The 27,088-nt window shown below is 43.3% G+C and overlaps 1 protein-coding gene across 1 annotated transcript; it reads left to right on the plus strand.

Moving 5' to 3' along the window:
• Positions 1-456: 456 nt before the first annotated feature.
• On the plus strand, positions 457-26,372 carry LOC123999851 (LIM/homeobox protein Lhx6-like). Its single transcript, XM_046305861.1, has 9 exons — positions 457-983; positions 1,721-1,789; positions 2,104-2,301; positions 3,781-3,902; positions 20,009-20,229; positions 23,930-24,030; positions 24,311-24,406; positions 24,585-24,759; positions 26,167-26,372. Exons 1-9 carry the CDS (start codon positions 822-824, stop codon positions 26,370-26,372), a joined length of 1,350 nt encoding a protein of 449 aa, XP_046161817.1. The 5' UTR covers positions 457-821.
• Positions 26,373-27,088: the final 716 nt, after the last annotated feature.

Here is a 27,088-nt window from a genome sequence, read left to right on the forward strand (position 1 = left end):
CAAGGGTCATACATGTATTTCATTCCTATTTGTTTATGTTTGGGTGTGATTTGATGTCAACTTTGTAAAATACTACAAAGTATATATAGCCCAACTAATATTATATATAGGATTACTTATATATTGTGAAATTCTAACATAATAAGTCGAAATAATACAAATCAACACCTACATAGTTTTTTTTCAATTAAACCTAAATAAAAATAGCCGTGAACCTGAATCAACATTATCCAGTGTCAGACTTACTTTCATTTTAAAATTGGTTATTTCTTACTAACAAAAATGGACAATTGAGGAAAAAAAGCTTCATCATAGCAGTGCTCTATCAGAAAGTTCGTGTACATGAGCCGTATGGCCTATACCTTTGCATGATACAACAAGTTTACCCTCCCCCTCCAAACAAGGGGCGCAACTAAACTTTCACTTCAGATGAGTTGCGCTTGGAGAGACGGTACCCTGCCTTGCTCTAGTTGTCTCGCGTTCTTGCCGATCTGGCGCAAACCTGCCAACCCATCCACTTCCTGTAGACAGCAAGTCCATCCCTAACGGAGGAAAACAAAGAGGAAGGAAGAATTTTATTAAGTGTTCTAAATAACGCGTTGTGAAGAGCAATCTCCACTTGCCGGTCCGTCCGCAACACCCAAGAGCCCCGTCATATAGGTGGGCTAGAATAACGTCTTATGCTTTATATCGCGTGTGTGCTGGGAGGCCGTTGCGTCGATCGTTGTGTAGAAGGAAAACACGCTGTGGGTGCAAAATAAAGTGTATTAACCCCGAAGACCTATGGCGCGGATGATACCATTGACGCTCTACTTTTCTGCATGAAAGAGAAATCAGTTCAAAGCGCTGAGCTTGGGAAACGAACTCAACCTACGTTAAGATATATCAGAATACCAAGTGCTTTCATGTATTGGAAAAATGAGGTCTTGGCCCCTCTACCAGAGGGAGATCAGTTTTTATCCGAAGGAATGCCCGCAAAACAGGTAATGTGACCAAAACAAGGCTATACAATGATACTCTGTGTGTAAATATATATGCGTAATAAAAAGTATTAGAAGATGCACGATTGCTTTCTGGTAAACCACACATTGTTCGTTGATATTGTATAGACTACACTGGGATCTTACTGCTAATCTTCTGTCTGCTGTCATCATGTTGCTTTCTTAACTGAAACGGTTTGTTGTGTCTTAAAGTGGAGTCAGGAATCACTGGTTGTGTTTGTACAAAGATCAGCTGCGCAAGGAATAGGCACGCGCGTCTATTATGAACAGTGTGATTTGCAGTCCACCCTCTTCAACATTCCAATTCGCCAGAGAAGAATTCGATTTTAATTACTGCCATTACAAATCAAATTTGCAATTATTTGGGTGGCCCGTTGCCTTTTCTGATTGACAGTTGAAATTGACACTTCGGAGTCCCTCTTATCGTGAGCATTTCAAGCTATTTGTAATTGCAGGTCGTTTTTTTCTGCGTTTCTCTGGATTGCGAGGAAAATACGATTACTTTAAGAGGCATGGGTTAAGTGAAATAGCTTCATTAAAACTGGGGCTTTTGTTGCAGGGCCCAAAATAGCCTACAACAGTTGAAATCGGGATTATTGTCTGGACGCTTTATATAGCTGCAGGGCTGCAATGTCTCTCAATGATTTCATGGCTGGAGATGGAAGGAACTTTAGCCGCGAGTTGACGTCGATTTCTTGCTGTTAAACCTGGTCTTGTAGGTCATTTCTCCAGGAATGCAGCAGAGTGCACCGGGTGCCTCGCGCTGTGTGGAAGCCGAACACGTCATGGTAAGAAGTTATTCCTTATTTTCAATTTCTGCAATGCTGTTATTATTATGGCATCTGAAGCTAAGTGTTTTATTGCCATGCGTAAATTGTCATGTTATTGCTAATTGTCCAATTGCCTGTAAAGTATTATCTAAACCATAAAGCATGTGGCCTATGTCCGTTTTTGGTGACCCTGATAGCAAGCCTCAAGATGCTTAGGCTAAGCATGTCTCGGGTCATGAAGGCAGCCTGTAGGCTGGAATATTTAAAGTATGATGGCCCAGATGTGTTTACAACCTATCCATGTCCTTATTATTGTCTTGTTTATCGTGCAGTCTCACTCTGACGGGGAATCCCACCGATCGAACATGGAGAATGGGGAACCCCACCGATCGAACACGCGCTCCTCCCCGAGTCCCCCCTCTACTCCATCTATCTGCTCGCCTACCTCCACCGCCTCCTCGGTGCTGTCCACCCGGAAGAACGTGTGCGCGAGCTGCGGTTTGGAGATCCTGGACAGATACCTTCTCAAGGTGGGAGTGCGCATGTTTTTGCCTATGCAAGAGTGTGTGCAAATGTAAACATCTAAAAACCCTTTTATAGCGGGTTTTTTTCTTCACAACTTTCAAATATGTTTGATGTATTTGGCACAAGCGATAGTCTACATCCATGTTGGCTACATTATCTTCCGGAAATGTTTAAATATAAATATGAATAAAAAAAAAAGAAAAAGCATACTCCAAAATACCAAAAGCTAATATAATTTGGGGTTTCTGAATAACCAGTTTGGACATAGGACAGGACAGTAGCCATAGATATATGGGCCAGTATCATAAATCGTTGTTTTTTTCTGTCTTTCAATTTCACATCAAGACCTCCCAGCCTTGCGTGCACTCGCGTGCTTCCAAGTAAAAACAACTGCTTGGGTGTGTTTTGCAGAGATGCAGAAAGTGTGTTACTAAACTACGAAGATCATTTAGTCCGCTATCTGTCTCAATTTGTCTATATATGGAAACGAGGCATGTGGAAATTATCATATCGACGGGATGAAATGCATCAACCATAATAATCTTGAAATAGGTTATTTTCTAGGCTATTTATCTTTAAATTATATGAACATGTCTGCTTGCTTCTCTAAAAAAAAAAAAACCTCAAATCTCAAGCAAAATTATATTTGATACATGTGATTTTTTGTCGTAATATTAGCCTATAGCTGATCATAAAGGTAAACAGCAAATGGTCCACTCTCCACCAAAACTCGCTGTAATTTGTATGTCTGTTAAATAATCTATTCTAGACCTAGTGCTGCAAGGACATACTCCTTTATTTTGAACATTGCCCATTTTCTTACACGGAGAACGAAGTATAGAATCATTTTTGAATAACATAATGCTAATATTTAACTGATATTTAACTTAACTTAGTTCGGTGACAAACATCGGGGAAAAAACACAATTATAATATTTTGTATTGTTTAACATCTGAATGATCCTTCAACAGAATATACGGTTTAGGAATTATTTTAACTTTAACGGCAATAGTCAAATCAAACAATAGTCAACCATTTCGTATAGTCTGCATGTAACCTGTGTGTGCACAATCTATCTGAAGTCAAATGGTCAATTGAACTATGATATATGTAATCAAATATAGAATTAAAGGTTACCGGACAGAGGGAAACATCAGAAATGTCATACTATTTTTGTAGCACCACCAAAATACCAAATAAGATATGGATGTTTTTTATGGGAACAAAATTAATTCATTGCAAAGGGGAGAATAGCCTAAATGAATATGTTATTTTACTGTTGTCTATTGTGTTATTATTGGCTACGATTGGATTCATTCATTTGAATGCAAATCCATGGCATAATATTTGAGAAATATTATGAAACGGATAGTTTGGATACCGGATAGATACCAACAGAATATTAATGTGTTATTATTATTATTACTATTGTTATAATTATAATTATTTCAGCGTTTTGTTTTTACCACTTTTTGTTTTGCAGGTGAATAACTTGATCTGGCACGTGAGGTGTCTGGAGTGTTCTGTCTGCCGGACGTCGTTGCGTCAACACAACAGCTGTTACATCAAAAACAAAGAGATCTTCTGTAAAATGGATTATTTCAGGTAGGGTATGTTTTAAAAATAGTATTGAGGTTTGCGGCTGCCTGCCAAATGAGAACCTGACTCCTTTGCGTGTGGCCATGCAATAGTGAGATGCGGGTTGTCTCATTTAATGGGTCAATGTTTCAAAAGGTATACAAAGCTTGAGCACAATAGGGGTTGGAGATAAATAACTGTGGTTAAGTTTTACGAGGACCATCGTTGAGGCTACACCATTGGCCTAAATATTGAGGTGTTACAAAATCATTTTGATTCTGATTATATAGGATTTAAATATGCAGGGTGCAGTGAGATGTGTTTTGAAGGAATTATACATTGCTGTGATATAGAGGCCTACATTCATTCTCAAGATGAAAATTCGATCAATGCAGACTACTTCTTTACCATACAGTTTTGAATTTAAAATGTATTAAATCATACAATTTATAAAACAACAACAAAACAATTGCAAAATGCCTAATATTATTTTGAAGTAATAGACCTATCAACAACAACACCGATGCCTCATCAATAATAATATATGCCATTTAGCAGACGCTTTTATCCAAAGCGACTTACAGTCATGTGTGCATACATTCTACGTATGGGTGGTCCCGGGGATCGAACCCACTACCCTGGCGTTACAAGCGCCATGCTCTACCAACTGAGCTACACATAATAATGATGGTAAGACACTATTATTAAACCACGACTTAATTTGTATAGGTTTACACGTTTTAAATTAAGTGATTGTAAGCCAATATATTATTATTTTTACATTTTTGGTAGGAACCTTTATTTAACTAGGCAAGTCAGTTAAGAACAATTTGTTATTGTTTTGAATGTAAAGCCCATGGATCGTCAGCTAGTCTTTTGATTTAAAAATTAAAGTGAGATCAACTGATTCATCTGATTGTAATATGGGATACTATTTGTTATTCGATTGTTATCTAACCTCCTGTTAGTGTCTTTGGGCCAATAAAGGCCCGTAAATAGATTAACATTATAACTCATAACATGTATGAGTTATGACCAAATAGAAATCCAGACAAATCAATGATTTTGAGAGATTGTCTAATTGTAACAAAACACAAGAAAATATTCACAGTAAATTAGAATGATTCTAACTGCTGCTACCTGGAAGACTACCATTTATTTGTCTATTTTCTTATGGCAGTGGTTCCCAACCATGGGTACTAGGACCCCTGGGGGTACTTGGTCTATCCACAGGTGGTACTTAGGCCTACTGGTAAAATGCACATGAGGGGGGTATTTCAGGGGTACAATGGGCAGAGCAAAATTCAGTTGGTGGTACAGTAACTGAAAAAGATGGGGAACCACTGTCTTATAGCATGCTGTCATACACCCTTTCTACAGTTTCTACACACAATAACATCATTCATCATTGCTTTCAATGCTATTTGTTCAGTTTCATATTTTACCACATTAATTGACACACATACAATATGTAAAAACATAATTGTTTTCATTGCTTTAAATGCTGTTATATTTTCGATGATATGCTACATTTTACCAGCTTCATGCATATAACACATTTTACACAATATTTACAAAGGTCTGTAAATACATACATACATACATACATACATACATACATACATACATACATACATACATACATACATACATACATACATACATACATACATACATACATACATACATACATACATACATACATACATACATACATACATACATACATACATACATGCACTGCAGCGTGAGAATAACACTCTTTGGCTAAAGCTAAGAAGTCAAGTCTCATGTTGTATGTAGGATTACAGAGTACTCAACACAGGGCATGAATGGAAGCTGTCAAGGTTTATTTTCAGTGTGAGGCTAATAATGTGAAGTGACGCTTCACAAGATGTTTTCTCATCACCCTTCACAGAGTCTGGCTGTAGCACAGTGTAACTATTGAGAACTGAACACCAACAAGACTTGTGTTGTGCCACAGCATGCAGGCATGTAGAGCAGCTATCAAATCAACATCGAGCCTTAATCTACAGAACTAACATAAGTCAATGTCAACCGAGAATGAGTTACTGGAATTTCTAAACAGATGAACATCATGAAGAATACATCCAGGGATTGTAAACATCAGCATACAGCGGTTTCAGGAAGTATTCAGACCCCTTGTCTTTTTCCACATTTTGATACATTACAGTCTTATTCTAAAAATGGATGAAACAAAACATTTTCCTCATCAATCTACACACAATACCCCATAATGACAAAGCAAAAACAGGCTTTTAGACATTTTAGAAAATGTATTAAAAATAAAAAACAGATACCTTATTTACATAAGTATTCAGACCTTTTGCTATGACAATCAAAATTGAGCTCCGGTGTATCCTGTTTCCATTGATCATCCTTGAAATTTTCTACAACTTAATTTGGAGTCCACCTGCGGTAAATTCAATTAATTGGATACGATTTGGAAAGGCACACACCTGTCTATGTAAGGTCCCACAAAGTTGACAGTGCATGTAAGAGCAAAAACTAAGCTATGAGGTCAAAGGAATTGTCCGTAAAGCTCAGAGACAGGATTGTGTCGAGGTACAGATCTGGGGAAGGGTACCGAAAACATTCTGCAGCATTGAAGGTCCCCAAGAACACAGTGGCTTCCATCATTCTTCACTGGAAGACGTTTGAAACCACCAAGACTCTTCCTAGAGCTGGCCGCCCGGCCAAACTGAGCAATCGGGGGAGAAGGGCCTTGGTCAGGGAGGTGACCAACAACCCAATTGTCACTCTGACAGAGCCCCAGAGTTCCACTGTAGAGATGGGAGAACCTTCCAGAAGGAGAACCATCTCTGCAGCACTCCACCAATCACTCCTTTTATGGTAGAGTGGCCAGACAGAAGCCACTCCTCAGTAAAAGGCACATCGATGGGGCTGTAGTGGCTCAGATTGAGAGCTTCAAGTTCCTTGGTGTCCACATCACCAACAAACTAACATGGTCCAAGCACACCAAGACAGTCATGAAGAGGGCTCAACAAAACCTATTCCCCCTCAGGAGACTGAAAAGATTTGGCATGGGTCCTCAGATCCTCAAAAGGTTCTACAACTGCACCATCGAGAGAATCCTGGTTGCATCACTGCCTGGTAAATGCTCACCCTCTGACCGCAAGGTACTACAAAGGGTTGTGCGAATGGCCCAGTACATCACTGGGGCCAAGCTTCCTGCCATCCAGGAAGGCCCTAAAAATTGTCAAACTCCAGCCACCCCAGACTGTTCTCTCTGGTACCGCACGGCAAGCGGTACCGGAGTGCCAAGTCTAGGTCCAAGAGGCTTCTAAACAGCTTCTACCACCAAGCCATAAGACTCCTGAACAGCTAATCAAATGGTTACCCAGACTATTTGCATTGCCCCCCCCTCCCCTTTTACACCGCTGTGACTCTGTTGTTGCCATCCACGCATAGTTGCCTTTGTTATTATGGGGTGTTGTGTGTAGATTGATGAAAAAAATGAACAATTTAATCAATTTTAGAAAAAGGCTGTTACATAACAAAATATGGAAAAAGTCAAGAGGTCTGAATACTTTCCGAATGCACTGTTTTTATTTTCAATATGATAGATGTGTAATATGTTTACAAAATACTACTAATACTAATATTGAGTATATATTTGAATGCATCTCTCATAATGCAGGATCAATGTAAAACACGACCTGACTATAGCTTCTTATTTGATAGAGATCATGTTATTTGGACATATGCTACGGGTTGTTTTTAACCACGCCAAACTAGGTGCAAAACCACGCCCATGAGAAACCTAGCAACGTTCAAAGCTGTGCTGATTGGTCGGAGTTCCCTTCAGATTATCACACAGAGTTTATCCATAATAACTCATGTTGATCTTAATCACTTATGGCTCAAAATTGTTACATATTGTTCGGTTCACTCGTTATTTTTCAGAATATGAACCACAGATATAATTGCTTTACAGCTGAGCACGGCCCTATATATAAAAACATTTGATAATTGCCAGATAACATTGCCTGTAATCTAATAATTAATCACCAATATGTTGAAATATGCACATTTACATATTTTTTTCTGATTAATGACACGTTTTCCAGATACATTTTTGTTGTTGTTGCTGCTACCTTTATCTGGTAAAGTTTGAAGAAAAACAACCATCTGAGTCCACCACTGAATACAATACTACTCACAGAGCGTCCAGCATTTCTCCTTCATAATTAGTGGCCAAACACGTGACAGCCAGCTTCGTTTTTTGGTGTTCAAAAAGATATTCAAAAGCTTTAACAAAAAAGCAGTTGAAGAGAACTGTAGGCAAGTTTGTAAAAGTATATTATTGTAAGAGATACGACCATCTGCTGCAGGAAAGAGGAGTTCAACACCGAACACAATGAAACCCACAGAACTCTCCATTTTCCTTCATAAGTCCCCTTATTAACGCTGCAAACGGGTCCTTTCTAGTTGGATTTATTTTCCTCCGGAATAATTCCACATCATACAGATACATTTTTCCTGGAGACTGATGCAAATATGTGTCCCAAATGGCACACTATTCCCTATATAGTGCACTACTTTAGACCAGGGCCTATAGTGCTCTGGTCAAAAGTAGTGCACTATATTGGGAATAGGGCTCTGGCCAAAAGTAGTGCACTGTATAGGGAATAGGGCTCTTGTCGAAAGTAGTGCACTATATGGGGAATAGGTTTGAGAGACAGCCACAGAGTATGGTGGCATGTTGGTAATATAACTAGAGGCAGAATGTGATTGGCTGGCTAATGTATTATTGTGGACATGGTGAAAGGGCTTTAATGGTTCCAAGCCTGAGAGGGAGCCTGGCACTAATGTTGAGGCTAGGGATCAGTTTAGCCACAGTCAGTGGACACATTGGCATATCAGTGTGTGTGTGAACAGTTTAGCCCAACAGGCAGAGCCATAGCCAGGGGCACATTAGCATCTGCCTGCTCTGCTCCCACACCTCAGATGATGGCAAAGGACCCTGCAGAAAGAGGTGTGTGTGTGTGTGTGTGTGTGTGTGTGTGTGTGTGTGTGTGTGTGTGTGTGTGTGTGTGTGTGTGTGTGTGTGTGTGTGTGTGTGTGTGTGTGTGTGTGTGTGTGTGTGTGTGTGTGTCATGGAGAGGTGAAGGGAGTAGGCCTTGTTGGGGGTGTGTGTGTCCTGGGGTGGTGAGGTTTATGCTGTAAGGGTTCAGCAGCTCAGAGCGGTGAGTTAGGTCTTCCTGGTGTTTTGCTAATGGTAACCTTATACAGAGCCACTGGTCTGAGGTTTATAATCACCCGCAATTAAAGCCCCCAGCCTAGCCCGGGTCAATGTGTTTCTGAACGTGATTCCTGTCACACTCCACACACATGCATGCTTGCACATATACTGACATACACACGCGCACACACACACTCCACAGACACTGACCCACACACCACACACATGTGCGCGCATGCAAATACAGACACACACACACACACACTCACTATGTGTCTCTGGGCCTCCTGTTTAACCAGGCGCTAAGGGAAAAATATATGTGGTTCTGATCCACATCGGGGGGTGTGTGTGTGTGTGTGTGTGTGTGTGTGTGTGTGTGTGTGTGTGTGTGTGTGTGTGTGTGTGTGTGTGCGCCATAGGAACCTGCTTATGTAGACTTTTGTTTATTTACTCTAGTCCAGCTGTCAATCATTGAGGTGTCATTTTTTTTTACCATGTGGAAATTGTCTGTATTGTGCTACACAATAATAATGTTCTATGTGACCCATGACATCATAAGGCCCCATTCCCCATGACATCATAAGGCCCCATTCCCCATGACATCATAAGGCCCCATTGCCCATTTTGCCTCAAACATCTTCTATTCCCTACAGTAGGAGGATTATAAGAAATATGAAATTCAGGATTTTATATTGCGAAATGCGCCATGGTTCAAAGCCGTACAATACCAGTGAGGTGTGTCATTGTTGTGGTTGGAATCTCGGCATCCAGAACCAAATCGGCTTTCACAAGACACTATTGCGTTTGGGACCAAAAGCATCCCCGAATGTGGGGTTGGTTTGTGTATGAGGATCGTAGTCATTGATTGGTCAGGTGAATCCACAGTGGGTTGATTGAATCCCCTCAACCTTACTGGTTTGAACCAGAAACCAACCAACCTGCTATAGAAAAGATTGATGACTGGTGTGAGTTCTGAGAGGACCAGAGCAAACCAGACCCGAGGGCCTCCTCCTTACGTTCTGGCCCTGAACAGAAAAACAAGGAGATATTTATCGTTTGTGTCAGTCTCTCATCTGGCTCTGGACTGACAGCTGCTGTAATGGGGCGTAATAGCAGGAAATCAGTGTGGGTTTACTCTGCCTGGGGGGGGGGGGGGGTGGTAGGAGTGAGCAGGGGGCGGAGGGGGTACAGGACAGAGCACACGCTGTAGTACCTAAACCCTCTCTTTTAACCAGGCCCCGAAACAGAAAAACAGCCAGCCAGCCTGCAAGCCGTGAGCAGTTTGTGAGCCGCAGGCCACACAGGAAGTTGCAAAGCACCGCTAATCAGGGGCACCCTGAGATGCTGACATGGTAACCTGAGTGGCCGTCTGCCCTGCCGTGTTGCAGGGGAGGCAACGGCGAGCATGGGGGTTAGAGGCGACAGTGTGTGTGAGGGGCAAGCTGCCGTATGTATCCAACCCTCCTCATCAGCCCGCCCCACTGCCCGCCCTCTTCCTGCCAGGCCCTGATGAGGTCTCCCTAGAAACCGAGAGGAACAAGCCATGAGTGAAACCAGACCTGGATAGAGGAACGAGAGACTAGCGATGTCAGATTGTCTGACAGGAGAAGTCAGGGAGGTAAGTGAACACAGTGAGACTTTCGATGTACCGATTCCATGGCAACAATGGTGTGTGAAGTGATACACTGAAACAACACTTTTTCTATTTGAATTATGAAACAAAATTCTTGCCACCAACAGAATGTTATATATATGGGGCATACAACAATTGCAGCTCTGCAGATTTTGCTGCGAAGAGACAGATTCATGAGATCATTTATTCTGGTATTTGATATTCTGCCCTTATCAAAGATCATTACACAGGTGCACCTTGTGCTGAGGACAATAAAATGTGCAGTTTTGTCACACAACACAATTCCACAGATGTCTCAATTTTTGAGGGAGCGTGCAATTGGCATGCTGACTGCAGGAATGTCCACCAGAGTTGTTGCCAGATAATTTAATGTTAATTTCTCTACCAAAAGCCGCCTCCAACTTCATTTTAGAGAATTTGGCAGTACGTCCAACCGGCCTCACAACCACAGACCACGTGTAACCACAGCAGCCCAGGACCCTCACATCCGGCTTCTTCACCTGCGGGATCGTCTGTGACCAGCCACCCGGACAGCTGATGAAACTGTGGATTTACACAACCGCCAGAAACCGTCTCAAGGAAGCTCATCTGTGTGCTCGTCATCCTCACCATGGACTTGACCTGACTGCAGTTCAGCGTTGTAATCGACTTCAGTGGGCAAATGCTCACCTTCGATGGCCACTGGCACGCTGGAGAAGTTTGCTCGTCACGGATTCAACCCGGTTTCAATTGTACCAGGCAGATGGTAGACAGCGTGTATGGCCTTGTGTGGGTGAGCAGTTTGCTGAGGTCAACGTTGTGAACAGAGTGCCCAATGGTGGTGGTGGGGTTATGGTATGGGCAGACATAAGATATCGTGATGAGAACCTGAGGCCCATTGTAATGCCATTCATCCTCTGCCATCACCTCATGTTTTGGCATGATAATGTGTAAAAGTGTTGCTTCCGTCCCTCTCCTCGCCCCAACCTGGGCTCGAACCAAGGACCCTCTGAACACATCAACAACTGCCTCCCACGAAGCATTGTTACCTATCGCTCCACAAAAGCCACAGCCCTTGCAGAGCAAGGGATACAACTACTTTAAAGTCTCAGAGTGAGTGATGTCACTGATTGAAACGCTATTAGCTAACTAGCTAGCCATTTCCCACCGGTTACAAATGCACAGCCCCATGTTGCACGGATCTGTACATAATTACTGGAGCCTGAAAATGTCCAAGTTCTTCCATTGCCTGCATACTCACTAGACATGTCACCCATTCAGCATGTTTGGGATCCTCTGGCTCGACGTGTACCAGTTGTCCAGTTCCAATTTCCAGCAACTTCGCACAGCCATTGAAGAGGAGTGGGACAACATTCCACAGGCCACAATCAACAGCCTGATCAACTCTATCCAAAGGAGATGTGTCGCAATGCATGAGGTAAATGGTGGTCACACCAGATACTGACTGGTTTCCTGATCCACGTCACTACCTTTTTTTAAAGGTATCTGTGACCAACAGATGCATATCTGTATTCCCAGTCATGTGAAATCCATAGATTAGGACCTAATGAATTTATTTAAATAGACTGATTTCCTTAAATGAACTGTAACTTAGTAAAATCTTTGAAATTGTTGCATGTTGCATTTATATATTTTTTCAGTATGTGTGTGTATGTATATGTGTGTGTGTATGTATATGTGTGTGTGTATATATATATATATATATATATATATATTCCACTGATTCTGCTCCAGTCATTACCACAAGCCTGTTCTCCCCAATTAAGGTGCCATCAACCTTCTGTGGCGTTAATGTTAATTTCAGACTGGTCCTGGTGACTACAAACAGAGGGTGTTGTTGTGATGCATTGAAAGAGTCTATGCTTTGATAGTTGGGACATTTAATAAGACTTTTTCCACGCTCAATAATATGTTTATGTTAAATAATCTTGCAGATGAATATACCCTCTAATCATGCTCAACAGTATAGGCCTCTCGACGACCTAGCTACCTCCCTCCATATAATGCACAATCAAGCATAGCTCTCTCAGGGATGATCTACCCCAGATTACAGAATTCCCAGAGCATACCAACATGTATCCACAAAACGTTTAGGGCTGAGAGAAGGGCTGAGAGGATGGCTGGGGGGAGCTGAAATGAGGGATGAGATGAGGACTGGGGGGAGCTGAGAGAAGGACTGAGGGGAGGGCTGGGGGCAGGGCTGAGAGGAGGGCTGGGGGTGCTGAAAGGAGGGCTGGGGGTGCTGAAAGTAGGGCTGAGAGGAGGGCTGGGGGAGGGCTGAGAGGAGGGCTGAGAGGAGGGCTGAGAGGAGGGCTGAAAGGAGGGCTGAGAGAATGGCTGGGGGAGCTGAAATGAGGGCTGAGATGAGGACTCGGGGAGCTGAGAGAAGGGCTGAGGGGAGGGCTGGGGGCAGGGCTGAGAGGAGGGCTGGGGGAGGGCTGAGAGGAGGGCTCAGAGGAGGTCTGGGGGTGCTGAAAGGAGGGCTGGGGGGGGTGCTGAAAGGAGGGCTGAGAGGAGGGCTGAGAGGAGAGCTGACAGGAGGGCTGGCGGGTGCTGAGAGGAGGGCTGGGGGAGGGCTGAGAGGAGGGCTGAGAGGAGGGCTGGGGGTGCTGAAAGGAGGGCTGAAAGGAGGGCTGGGGGTGCTGAAAGGAGGGCTGAGAGGAGGGCTGAGAGGAGGGCTGGGGGAGGGCTGAGAGGAGGGCTGGGGGTGCTGAAAGGAGGGCTGGGGGAGGGCTGAGAGGAGGGCTGAGAGGAGGGCTGGGGGGTGCTGAAAGGAGGGCTGGGGGTGCTGAAAGGAGGGCTGAGAGGAGGGCTGGGGGAGGGCTGAGAGGAGGGCTGAGAGGAGGACTGAGAGGAGGGCTGGGGGGTGCTGAAAGGAGGGCTGGGGGTGCTGAGAGGAGGGCTGGGGGTGATGAGAGGAGGGCTGAGAGGAGGGCTGAGAGGAGGGCTGGGGGAGGGCTGAGGGGAGGGCTGAGGGGAGGGCTGAGGGGAGGGCTGAGAGGAGGGCTAGTGGGGTGCTGAAAGGAGGGCTGGGGGGTGCTGAGAGGAGGGCTGAGAGGAGGGCTGAGAGGAGGGCTGGGAGGAGGGCTGAGGGGAGGGCTGAGGGGAGGGCTGAGGGGAGGACTGAGGGGAGGGCTGAGAGGAGTGCTGAGAGGAGGGCTGGGAGGAGGGCTGAGGGGAGGGCTGAGGGGAGGGCTGAGGGGAGGACTGAGGGGAGGGCTGAGAGGAGTGCTGAGAGGAGGACTGGGGGAAAACTTTCTGAAGCAGATTTTCCTCCTGAAGGTAATAGGGACTGGAGGATTAACATACACTACCGTTCAAAAGTCTGGGGTCACTTAGACATGTCCTTGTTTTTGAAAGAAAAACACATTTTTTGTCCATTAAAATAACATCAAATTGATCAGAACTACAGTGTAGACATTGTTAATGTGGTAAATAACTATTGTAGCTGGAAACGGTGGATGTTTAATGGAATTATCTACATAGGTGTACAGAGGCTCATTATCAGCAACCATCACTCCTGTGTTCCAATGGCACGTTGTGTTAGCTAATCCAAGTTTATAATTTTAAAAGGCTAATTGATCATTAGAAAACTCTTTTGCAATTATGTTAGCACAGCTGAAAACGGTTGTTCTGATTAAAGAAGCAATAAAACTGGCCTTCTTTAGACTAGTTGAGTATCTGGAGCATCAGCATTCGTGGGTTCGATTACAGGCTCAAAATGGCCAGAAACAAATAACTTTCTTCTGAAACTCGTCAGTCTATTCTTGTTCTGAGATATGAAGGCTGTTCCATGCGAGAAATTGCCAAGAAACTGAAGATCTCGTACAACGCTGTGTACTACCCCCTCACAGAACAGCGCAACCTGGCGCTAACCAGAATAGAAAGATGAGTGGGAGGCGAAAGATGAATCGTATCCGCAAAATACCAGTCTCAACGTCAACAGTGAAGAGGTGACTCCGGGATGCTGGCCTTCCAGGCAGATTTCCTCTGTCCAGTGTCTGTTGTTTTGCCCAACTTAAACTTTTATTTTTATTGGCCAGGTTGAGATATGGCTTTTTCTTTGCAACTCCTCCTAGAAGGCCAGCATCCCATTCAGAAGAAAGTTCTTTGTTTCTGGCTATTTTGAGCCTATAATCGAACCCACAAATGCTGATGCTCCAGATACTCAACTAGTCTAAAGAAGGCCAGTTTAATTGCTTCTTTAATCAGGACAACAGTTTTCAGCTGTGATAACACAAGTTGAGTATCTGGAGCATCAGCATTTGTGGGTTCGATTACAGGCTCAAAATGGGCACAGGAAGATTGGAAAAAAGTGTTACGGACAGACTGTTCTACGTTTGAGGTGCTCGGATCACAAAGAAGAAAATTCTTGAGATGCAGAAAAAAATTAAAGATCCTGGAGGAGTGCTTGACGCCATCTGTCAAGCATGGTGGAGGCAATGTGATGGTCTGGGGGTGCTTTGGTGATGGTAAAGTGGGAGATTTGTACAGGCTAAAAGGGATCTTGAAGAAGGAAGGCTATCACCCTGTGGATGGCTCTTAATTGGAGCCAATTTCCTCATACAACAGGAAAATGACCCAAAGCACAGCTCCAAACTATGCAAGAACTATTTAGGGAAGAATCAGTCAGCTGGTATTCTGTCTATAATGGAGTGGCCAGCACGGTCACCCTACTGAGCTGTTGTGACGTATGGTACATAAATAGTGCCCATCAAGCCAGTCCAACTTCTGGGAGGTGCTTCAGGAAGCATGAGGTGAAATCTCTTCAGATTACCTCAACAAATTGACAGCAAGGCTGTAATTGCTGCAAATGGCGGATTCTTTGACAAAAGCAAAGTTTGAAGGACACAATTATTATTTCAATTAAAAAATCATTATTTATAACCTTGTCGGCATCTTGACTATATTTCCTATTCATTTTGCAACTAATTTCATGCATGTTTTTATGGAAAAAAAATGACATTTCTAAGTGACCCCAAACTTTTGAACATTAGTGTGTATATACTGTATATTATTTTAATAGCAGGACACTGTAAAGTCCATTATCCCCATGAAGTGTATGAATTAGGCTGTTTGAGAAGGTTTTGAATCCTAAGCAACCTGCCAAGAAGTACAAGTACAATAGACCAACATAGCTACTGTAGTAGGTCAAAGCTGTGTGCTGGAAAACCTTGGTAGAGCATGGGTGAAGTATGCATTGTGGTGCTGGAAAACCTTGGTAGAGCATGGGTGAAGTATGCATTGTGGTGCTGGAAAACCTTGGTAGAGCATGGGTGAAGTATGCATTGTGGTGCTGGAAAACCTTGGTAGAGCATGGGTGAAGTAGGCATTGTGGTGCTGGAAAACCTTGGTAGAGCATGGGTGAAGTATGCATTGTGGTGCTGGAAAACCTTGGTAGAGCATGGGTGAAGTATGCATTGTGGTGCTGGAAAACCTTGGTAGATTGTGGTGCTGGAAAACCTTGGTAGAGCATGGGTGAAGTATGCATTGTGGTGCTGGAAAAAACATGGGTGAAGTATGCATTGTGGTGCTGGAAAACCTTGGTAGAGCATGGGTGAAGTATATATTGGTGCTGGAAAACCTTAGTAGAGCATGGGTGAAGAGCATGGGTGAAGTATGCATTGTGGTGCTGGAAAACCTTGGTAGAGCATGGGTGAAGTATGCATTGTGGTGCTGGAAAAAAGCCATTGTGGTGCTGGAAAACCTTGGTAGAGCATGGGTGAAGTATGCATTGTGGTGCTGGAAAACCTTGGTAGAGCATGGGTGAAGTATGCATTGTGGTGCTGGAAAACCTTGGTAGAGCATGGGTGAAGTATGCATTGTGGTGCTCGTATGAATTTCCTTTCTTTACAATGTAAAAAGGGGCACATATGACAATCAAAGTACAACATTTATTTGATAGTTTATGACTGCCTGGTTAAGATGTGTCATATCAACACCATAAAAGAGGGTATTGAGAGATCAGACGTTAGTTTATTTGAACTGGCAGACAGACAGAGAAGGGCTGAAGTAATGACCAATCACCAATCATAGCAAACCAGGCAGGCAGCAGACTGATTTCGCAGCAGGCAGCATCTCCCAAAAGTGTTCTTCGGCTGTCCTCATAAGAGAACCCTTTTTTTCAATCCAGGTAGAACCATTTCGGGTTCCATGTAGAACCCTCCGTAGAAGGAATCCAAAAGAGTTTTACCTAGAACCAAAAGGGTTCTGCCTGCAACCAAAAAGGTTTCTTCAAAGGGTTCTCCTATAGGGACAGCCGAAAAGTCCTTTAAGGTTCTAGATGGCACCTTTTTTTTCTAGGAGTACACCGTGGGTCCCAAATGGCCCCCTGGTCTAAAGTCGTGTAATATATAGAGAACAGGGTGCCATAGGGCTCTGGTCTAAAGTAATGTACTATATAGGGAACAAGGTGCCATAGGGCTCTGGTCTAAAGTTGTGTACAATATAGGGAACAGGGTGCCATAGGGCTCTGGTCTAAAGTAGTGTACTATATAGGGAACAGGGTGCCATAGGGCTCTGGTCTAAAGTAGTGTACTATATAGGGAACAGGGTGCCATAGGGCTCTGGTCTAAAGTTGTGTAGAATATAGGGAACAGGGTGCCATAGGGCTCTGGTCTAAAGTAGTGTACTATATAGGGAACAGGGTGCCATAGGGCTCTGGTCTAAAGTCGTGTACCATATAGGGAATAGGGTGCCAGTTGGACTTCAACCTATCCCAGTTACAGGATGATACCATGGAGCTGAATTAGTTGTAATGAGCGTGGCTTCCAAGCTCTACTGGCTCCAGTGCAGAGAGAGATGTAGTCTGGGCTTTGTCCACTAAGAAATGACATGGTGAGGTCAAGAGAGGGTCTGAGACTGACTCTACAGACCTGCCTGGCTGGCTTTCTGGCTGGCAAGATGTCTCAGCCTTTTCCCTGGGAAAGAATGGTGTTCAACTCCGACAGACCTAAATGAATAAGCTATAGTAGCAAACACACACACACACACACACACACACACACACACACACACACACACACACACACACACACACACACACACACACACACACACACACACACACACACACACACACACACACACACACACACACACACACACACACACACACACACACACACACACACACACACACACTCTTCCTCCCTTCCTCCCTTCCTTCCCTGGCCTGATCACTTAAAATGCTTGGTACTCTGTAGCTCATGCATCTCCAGTTTACAGATATTGCTGCTAATGGACAAAACTAAAGTGGATACAACTCATTATGCACAAATACACACAGCATGCTTTCAAAAGCCTCTGTGAAACCATTCCAAAGTGTATTGTGTACTTTAAACGGACTATCCACTGCCCTATTTGATGACAATACAGTGTGTTGAGTAGAGGACAGCGAAACAAAGCAGTAATCTAACATGACAGTGTGTCTGTCTCAGACTCTATGACACAACACAGAGTGTGTGTGTGGTGTGTGGTGTGCGTGGTGTGTGGTGTGTGGTGTGTGTTTGTGTGTGTGGTGTGTGGTGTGTGTGCATATCATCGTCTTTCTTCTTCTACACTAGCTTTGTATTTAATTATTCCTTTGTACCAAACACCTGGTGTTTATACTGTGTTTACACTACCGTTCCAAAATTTGGGGCCACTTCGAAATTTCCTTGTTTTGGAAAGAAAAGCAAATGTTTTATTATCCATTTAAAATAACATCAAATTGATCAGAAATACAGTGTAGACCTTGTTAATGTTGTAAATGACTATTGTAGCTGGAAACGGCAGATTTTTAATGGAATATCTACATAGGCGTACAGAGGCCCATTATCAGCAACCATCACTCCTGTGTTCCAATGGCACGTTGTGTTAGCTAATCCAAGTTTATAATTTTAAAGAGATAATTGATCATTAGAAAACCCATTAGAAAGGGGTTTTCTAATGGTCAATTTGTCTTTTAAAATGATAAAAATCTGCCGTTTCCAGCTACAATAGTCATTTACAACATTAACAATGTCTACACTGTTATTTTAATGGACAAAAAATTTGCTTTTCTTTCAAAAACAAGGACATTTCTAAGTGACCCCAAACTTTTGAACGGTAGTGTATATATCATTAGTCTGTATGTATTTTTTTAAAGATAGCCTATTGTAAATAGGTATTTATCGCAAAAATAAATAACTTTAAGCTACATATTCATTTGCCAGGTAATGAACTGTCCATTGTTCAGAACAGCAATCTATAAAAGAGAACCATGCTTGAAAAACAAGTAGTTCTGGGCTTATGTCAATATTAACTTTACAGAAATCAGGAATGCAAACGGGCTCTATTATGAGTGGCTGTGTCGAACACAACCCCTCCTGTTGTTATGTTGGGTATCTATTGACCCCCAAAAATATTTATAAAATATATGTATTTTTAAATGACATGTATTGTTAATGTAAAGGTGTAAGGAAATACAGGCAGGCACCACATTACAAGACAAAACAGCTCACTCAATCAAGATGGGATTGTAAGTATAAAAGGAAAGCTTTCCTTCAGTCAGAATATTGCTTTTAACATTGTGCATCCATTTAAATGCATGGATTTCGCTAGTTCAATTCACCTATAAGCATTGTCATATTCTGTATGTAAAGTTGACATATTTAATAACTTTGACTGCACCTCTACTTTTTTGACATAGCAGAGTATTAATGCCACAGCCCTTCGCTCTCTCATCTCCTCTCCTCCTCTCTCGCTCTCTCTCTCCTCTCTCGCTCTCTCTCTCCTCTCTCGCTCTCTCTCTCCCCTCTCGCTCTCTCTCTCCCCTCTCGCTCTCTCTCTCCCCTCTCGCTCTCTCTCTCCCCTCTCGCTCTCTCTCTCCCCTCTTGCTCTCTCTCTCTCTCTCTCTCTCTCTCTCGCTCTCTCTCCTCTCTCTCTCTCTCTCTCTCTCTCTCTCTCTCCCTCTCGCTCTCTCTCCCCTCTCTCTCTCTCTCTCCCTCTCGCTCTCTCTCTCTCCTCTCGCTCTCTCTCTCCCCTCTCGCTCTCTCTCTCCCTCTCTCTCTCTCTCTCTCTCTCTCTCTCTCCTCTCTCTCTCTCTCTCTCTCTCTCTCTCTCTCTCTCTCTCTCTCTCTCTCTCTCTCTCTCTCTCTCTCTCTCTCTCTCTCTCTCTCTCTCTCTCTCTCTCTCTCTCTCTCTCGTATATATTCTCTCTCTCTCTCTCTCTCTCTCTCCTCTCTCTCTCTCTCCTTTTGCTCTCTCTCCTCTCGCTCTCTCTCTCTCTCTCTCTCTCTCTCTCTCTCACAGTAGGTTCGGTACAAAGTGTGACCAGTGTGGACGCCAGATATATTCCAGCGACTGGGTGCGTCGGGCCAAGGGCAATACCTACCACTTGGCGTGCTTCGCCTGCTTCTCCTGCAAGAGGCAGCTGTCCACGGGGGAGGAATTTGGCCTGGTGGAGGAGAAGGTGCTCTGCAGGATCCACTACGACACCATGGTGGAGAACCTCAAACGGGCTGCCGAGAGTGGTGATTGGGCGCTCTATTACCTAGTCGTATATATTTATATATACTTAAATGTTTTGTCTTGCCCACTCACCCTCTGAATAGAACACATACACAATCCATGTCCCAATGTTCTCAAGGCTTAAACATCTTTCTTTAACCTATCTCCTCCCCTTCATCTACACTGATTGAAGTGGATTTAACAAGTGCCATCAATAAGGGATCATAGCTTTCACCTGGATTCACCTGGTCAGTCTGTCATGTTGTTAAAGTGTTGGATACCCAGTGCATTCAGAAAGTATTCAGATCCCTTTCTCACATGTTGTTAGAGTACAGCCTTATTCTGAAATTGATTAAATATGTTTTCCCCCTCATCAATCTACACACAATACCCCATAATGGCAAAACGAAAACAGGTTTTCAGAAATGTTTGCAAATGTTTAAAAAAATAAAAAAGATAAATACCTTATTTACATAAGTATTTAGACCTTTGCTATGACAATCAAAATTGAGCTCAGGTGCATCTTGTTTCCATTGATCACTGATTGGAGTCCACCTGTGGCAAATTCAATTGATTTGACATGATTTGGTAAGACCCTACAGTTGACAGTGCATGTCAGAGCAAAAACCAAGCCATGAAGTCGAAGGAATTGTCCGTAGAGCTCCGAGACAGGATTGTGTCGAGGCACAGATCTGGGGAATTTTTCTGATTCCTGCAGCATTGAAGGTCCCCAAGAACACAGTGGCCTCCATCATTCTTAAATGGAAGAAGTTTGTAACCACCTAGACTCTTCCTAGAGTTGGCAACCAATGGTCACTCAGACAGAGCTCCAGAGTTCCTCTGTGGAGATGGGAAGGAACTATTGATGATGAGAAGGACAACCATCTCCGGAGTACTCCACCAATCAGATATTTTTGGTAGAATGGCCAGACGGAAGCCACTCCTCAGTAAAAGGCACATGTCAGCCCACTTGGAGTTTGCCAAAAGGCACCCAAAGGACTCTCAGGCCACGAGAAACAATATTCTCTGGTCTGAAGAAACCAAGATTGAACTATTTGGCCTTAATGCCAAGCGTCACATCCAGAGGAAACCTGGCACCATCCCTAAGGTGAAGCATGGAGGTGGCAGCATCATGTCTGGAGGAAACCTGGCATCATCCCTAAGGTGAAGCATGGTGGTGGAAGCATCATGTCTGGAGGAAACCTGGCACCATCCCTAAGGTGAAGCATGGTGGTGGAAGCGTCATGTCTGGAGGAAACCTGGCACCATCCCTAAGGTGAAGCATGGAGGTGGCAGCATCATGCTGTGTTTTTCAGTGGTAGGGACTTGGAGACTAGTCAGGGAAAGATTAATGGAGCAAAGTACAGAGAGATCCTTGATGAAACCTGCTCCAGAGTGCTCAGGACCTCAGATTAGGGTGAAGGTTCACCTTCCAACAGGACAACGACCCCAAGCACACAACCAAGACAACACAGGAGTGGCTTCAAGACAAGTCTCTGAATGTCTTTGAGTGGCCCAGCCAGAGCACATACTTGAACCCGATCTAACATGTGCAGCAACACTCCCCATCCAACCTGGCAGAGCTTGAGAGGATCTGCAGAGAAGATATATACAAAAGCAGGTGTGTGCCAAGAAGACTCAAGGCTGTAATCGCTGACAAAGGTGCTTCAACAAAGTACTGAGTAAAGGGTCTGAATACTTATGAATGTCTAAAACCTGTTTTTGCTTTGTCATTATAGGGTATTGTGTGTAGATTGATAATGGGAAAAAAACAATGAAACAATTATAGAATAAGGCTGTAATGTAACAAAATGTGGGAATACTTTCCGAATGCACTGTATATATCTGTATAGAGATATATATCACTGCTAAGAACTAGTCTAGAGCCTGCTCTCTGACATAGTATAGTAGCTGTCCCTTTCCAATATATTTCTGTATGGTTATATGTATGTAGCTGTATAATCCCTGTCATATTGTTACATGTACAGTTGAAGTCGGAAGTTTACATACACTTAGGTTAGAGTCATTAAAACTCGTTTTTCAACCACTCCACAAATTTCTTGTTAACAACCTGTAGGTTTGGCAAGTCGGTTAGGACAGCTACTTTGTGCATGACACAAGTCATTTTTTCAACAATTGTTTACAGACATATTATTTCACTTATAAATCACTGTATCACAATTCCAGTGGGTCAGAAGTTTACATACACTAAGTTGACTGTGCCTTTAAACAGCTTGGAAAATTCCAGAAAATTATGTAATGGCTTTAGAAGCTTCTGATAGGCTAATTGACATCATTTGAGTCAATTGTAGGTGTACCCATGGATGTATTTCAAGGCCTACATTCAAACTCAGTGCCTCTTTGCTTGACATCATGGGAAAATCTAAATAAATCAGCCAAGACCTCAGAATCTTTTTTGTAGGTTCATTGGGAGCAATTCCCAAACCCCTGAAGGTACCACGTTCATCTATTAAACAATAGCACGCAAGTATAAACACCATGGGACCATGCAGTCGTCATACCACTCAGGAAGGAGACGCGGTCTGTCTCCTAGAGATCAACGCACTTTGGTGTGAAAAGTGCAAATCAATCACAGAACAACAGCAAAGGACCTTGTGAAAATGCTGGAGGAAACGGGTACAAAAGTATCTATATCCACAGTAAAACGAGTCCTAGATCGACATAACCTGAAAGGCCACTCAGCAAGGAAGAAGCCACTGCTCCAAAACCACCATAAAAAAGCCAGACTACGGTTTGCAACTGCACATGGGGACAAAGATTGTACTTTTTGGAGAAATGTCCTCTGGTCTGATGAAACAAAATAGAACTGTTTGGCCATAATGACTATTGTTATGTTTGGAGGAAAAATGGGGAGGCTTGCAAGCCGATGAATACCATCCCAACCGTGAAGCACGGGGGTGGGGGCATGTTGTGGGGGTGCTTTGCTGCAGGAGTGACTGGTGCACTTCACAAAATAGATGGCATTATGAGGAAAGAAAATGATGTGGCTATATTGAAGCAACATCTCAAGACATGAGTCAGGAAGTTAAAGCTTGGTCCCAAATGGACAATGACCCGAAGCATACTTCCAAAGTTGTGACAAAATGGCTTAAGGACAACAAAGTCAAGGTATTGGAGTGGCCATCACAAAGCCCTGACCTCAATCCTATAGAACATTTGTGGGCTGAATTGAAAAAGCGTGTGCGAGCAAGGAGGCCTACAGGCCTGACTTGGTTACACCAGCTCAGTCAGGAGGAATGGGCCAAAATTCACCCAACTTATTGTGGGAAGCTTGTGGACGGCTACCTGAAACGTTTGACCCAAGTTAAACAATTTAAAGGCAATGCTACCAAATTGAGTGTATGTAAACTTCTGACCCACAGGGAATGTGATGAAAGAAATAAAAGCTGAAAGAAATCCTTCTCTCTACTATTATTCTGACATTTCACATTCTTAAAATAAAGTGGTGAACCGAACTGACCTAAGACAGGGAATTTTGACTAGGATTAAATGTCAGGAATTGTGAAAAACTGAGTTTAAATGTATTTGGCTAAGGTGTATGTAAACTTCCGACTTCAACTGTATGTAGTTTTATAACACTCTGTATAACCCTGTTAACACTGGTTTTAAATGTGGCGTTTGCCTCATGTCCCTTTCTGTTGGTCTCTTTCTTTCTATGTTTCTCCCTCTCATTCTCCCCCTCTCTGTGCCGTGGTGTCTCAGGTAGTGGCATCACTCTGGAGGGGGCAGTGCCGTCAGAGCAGGACAGCCAACCCAAGCCTGCCAAGAGAGCACGCACCTCCTTCACTGCTGAGCAGCTGCAGGTTAGTCACAGAGAGGCCCCCTCATGTCCCTGTCTCCAAGTCAATAGTGAATGATCATGACTTCACAAAGTGATTTCACTGTCTTATTAACTTTCTAATGGTCGTTGTTGGTTACATTGTCAGATGTGGTTTGGTGTCTCATTCATTCCAATGGGCTCGCTGTCGTATTTCTCTGCAGTAATATGAAAAATGGATGCTGATACGGAACAATTAGCTAATGTAGAATCAAAATAACAGCGACGGAGGTCATACATTTGTAAAACTCTGTTATAATTCCCAGGTGATGCAGACTCAGTTTGCGCAGGACAACAACCCCGATGCACAGACCCTGCAGAAACTGGCAGAGATGACTGGTCTAAGCAGGAGAGTCATACAGGTGACTGTCTGTTTACTCCGTCTCAAAGCAATGCTAGCGATTGCACTGTAAAGCAACTGTGACTTGCTTTGGATAACAGTGTATGCTAGGTGGCATAGTTAGTGCATGAATAATGGTCCTAAAACATTGAGAATATAGCTGCAGACACATCACGGCTGGTAACATTGCATTTTCATAGGTTTGGTTTCAAAACTGCAGAGCAAGACACAAAAAGCATACCCCCCAGCACAGTGGACCCTCACAAGGCCACCCCCAGTCCCGGATGCACCCCTCGCTGCCTGACGACCTGCATTACTCCCCCTTTGGAAGTTCTGAGAGGGCGCGCATGGTGGCCCTGCACGGGTACATCGACAGTGAGTGTTACATAGGTTAGTCTGTCTACTACATCATCACAAAGCCCTCATCTTCCGGCTGTCTTTTCAGTCCTTTCATCCTTACGTCTCCTCTGTTAGAAAAGGAAACGGTCATGATGAAGACATAATGAGAGATACAGAGGAGGGATCTGGACAGCAGAATAACCCTTTTGGAACCCTTTTTTCTAAGACTATTGACCGTGTTTCCCTGTGTCAATAGTTAAAGTCCAAGTTTTCTGTTTATTTGCCATTTGTAATGAACACATTGGAAATCTCACTCGAGCGCTAACAATAATACAAATACTGTGCTTAAGTATGTCCCTCTACTGCTCCTCCATCTTGATATTTTAAGTATGTCCCTCTACTGCTCCTCCATCTTGATATTTTAAATGTGTCCCTCTACTGCTCCTCCATCTTGATATTTTAAGTATGTCCCTCTACTGCTCCTCCATCTTGATATTTTAAGTATGTCCCTCTACTGCTCCTCCATCTTGATATTTTAAGTGTGTCCCTCTACTGCTCCTCCATCTTGATATTTTAAGTGTGTCCCTCTACTGCTCCTCCATCTTGATATTTTAAGTATGTCCCTCTACTGCTCCTCCATCTTGATATTTTAAGTATGTCCCTCTACTGCTCCTCCATCTTGATATTTTAAGTATGTCCCTCTACTGCTCCTCCATCTTGATATTTTAAGATATTTTATGTCCCTCTACTGCTCCTCCATCTTGATATTTTAAATGTGTCCCTCTACTGCTCCTCCATCTTGATATTTTAAGTATGTCCCTCTACTGCTCCTCCATCTTGATATTTTAAGTGTGTCCCTCTACTCCTCCATCTTGATATTTTAAGTGTGTCCCTCTACTGCTCCTCCATCTTGATATTTTAAATGTGTCCCTCTACTGCTCCTCCATCTTGATATTTTAAATGTGTCCCTCTACTGCTCCTCCATCTTGATATTTTAAATGTGTCCCTCTACTGCTCCTCCATCTTGATATTTTAAATGTGTCCCTCTACTGCTCCTCCATCTTGATATTTTAAATGTGTCCCTCTACTGCTCCTCCATCTTGATATTTTAAATGTGTCCCTCTACTGCTCCTCCATCTTGATATTTTAAGTGTGTCCCTCTACTGCTCCTCCATCTTGATATTTTAAGCGTGTCCCTCTACTGCTCCTCCATCTTGATATTTTAAGTATGTCCCTCTACTGCTCCTCCATCTTGATATTTTAAGTATGTCCCTCTACTGCTCCTCCATCTTGATATTTTAAGTGTGTCCCTCTACTGCTCCTCCATCTTGATATTTTAAGTGTGTCCCTCTACTGCTCCTCCATCTTGATATTTTAAGTGTGTCCCTCTACTGCTCCTCCATCTTGATATTTTACGTATATCCCTCTCTTCTTTTCCACTAGGCCACCCATTCTCTGTCCTAGCGACACAGAGCCTGAACCCCCATCAAGCAATGTCGCTGTCCCAGCTACCCCTCAGCCGATATTTTAACTCCAACGGATGCTGCCTCCATCTTGATATTTTAAGTGTGTCCCTGACCTCCCATCAGCAACCTCCTGTTTGCCTTGATATTTTAAGTGTGTCCCTCGACCCCAGAGGTCAAACATGAAGACTTACGGAGAGGATCAAGATTCAAGATGCCTGAGAGACCGAGGCAGAGAGAGACCCGAGGCAGAGAGAGACCCGAGGCAGAGAGAGACCCGAGGCAGAGAGAGACCCGAGGCAGAGAGAGATCCGAGGCAGAGAGACAGACAGACAGAGAGAGAGAACTATTTTTCTATGAACAGGATCATGATTATATATTCCACCTATTGTTGTCATGGAGGACATGAGCCCTTCCTTTTCCTAACTGGGACTTATTCACTGTCAAGATACATTCAACTCGACTATGAGCTCTCTGTGCGTGCAGAAATGGACTGAAAGGTCTCTTCTCTCCATCCTCTGAAGGAAGTGATGGGACCAGACTAACAGGAATACACCCTCATGTGTGGTCAGATTCACTCATGAGGAGAGAAAAACGGCAAGGGACACTGAGGTAAGAAACCTCCCCTTTCATTCTGTGATGATACCATGAAGGAATGCAAAATAACTGACAGTTTTAGGTGTGGAATCTGCTACGAACTAAAAACGAATACGAATTTTTAAATCACAGTTGTTAGTATTGATGTTGTATGAAATCATCAGGTAATCAGCTGTTCGTTAAAGGGAAATGTTTAAATAAAAATTAAACTTCATATTCATCTTCTCCAGCACGATCCCAACCTCAATATACAGTTGAAGTTTACAAACTTAGGTTGGAGTCATTAAAACTTGTTTTTCAACCAC

Source organism: Oncorhynchus gorbuscha, linkage group LG16 (genome assembly GCF_021184085.1).
Source record: "Oncorhynchus gorbuscha isolate QuinsamMale2020 ecotype Even-year linkage group LG16, OgorEven_v1.0, whole genome shotgun sequence".
Lineage (NCBI taxonomy): Eukaryota > Metazoa > Chordata > Actinopteri > Salmoniformes > Salmonidae > Oncorhynchus > Oncorhynchus gorbuscha.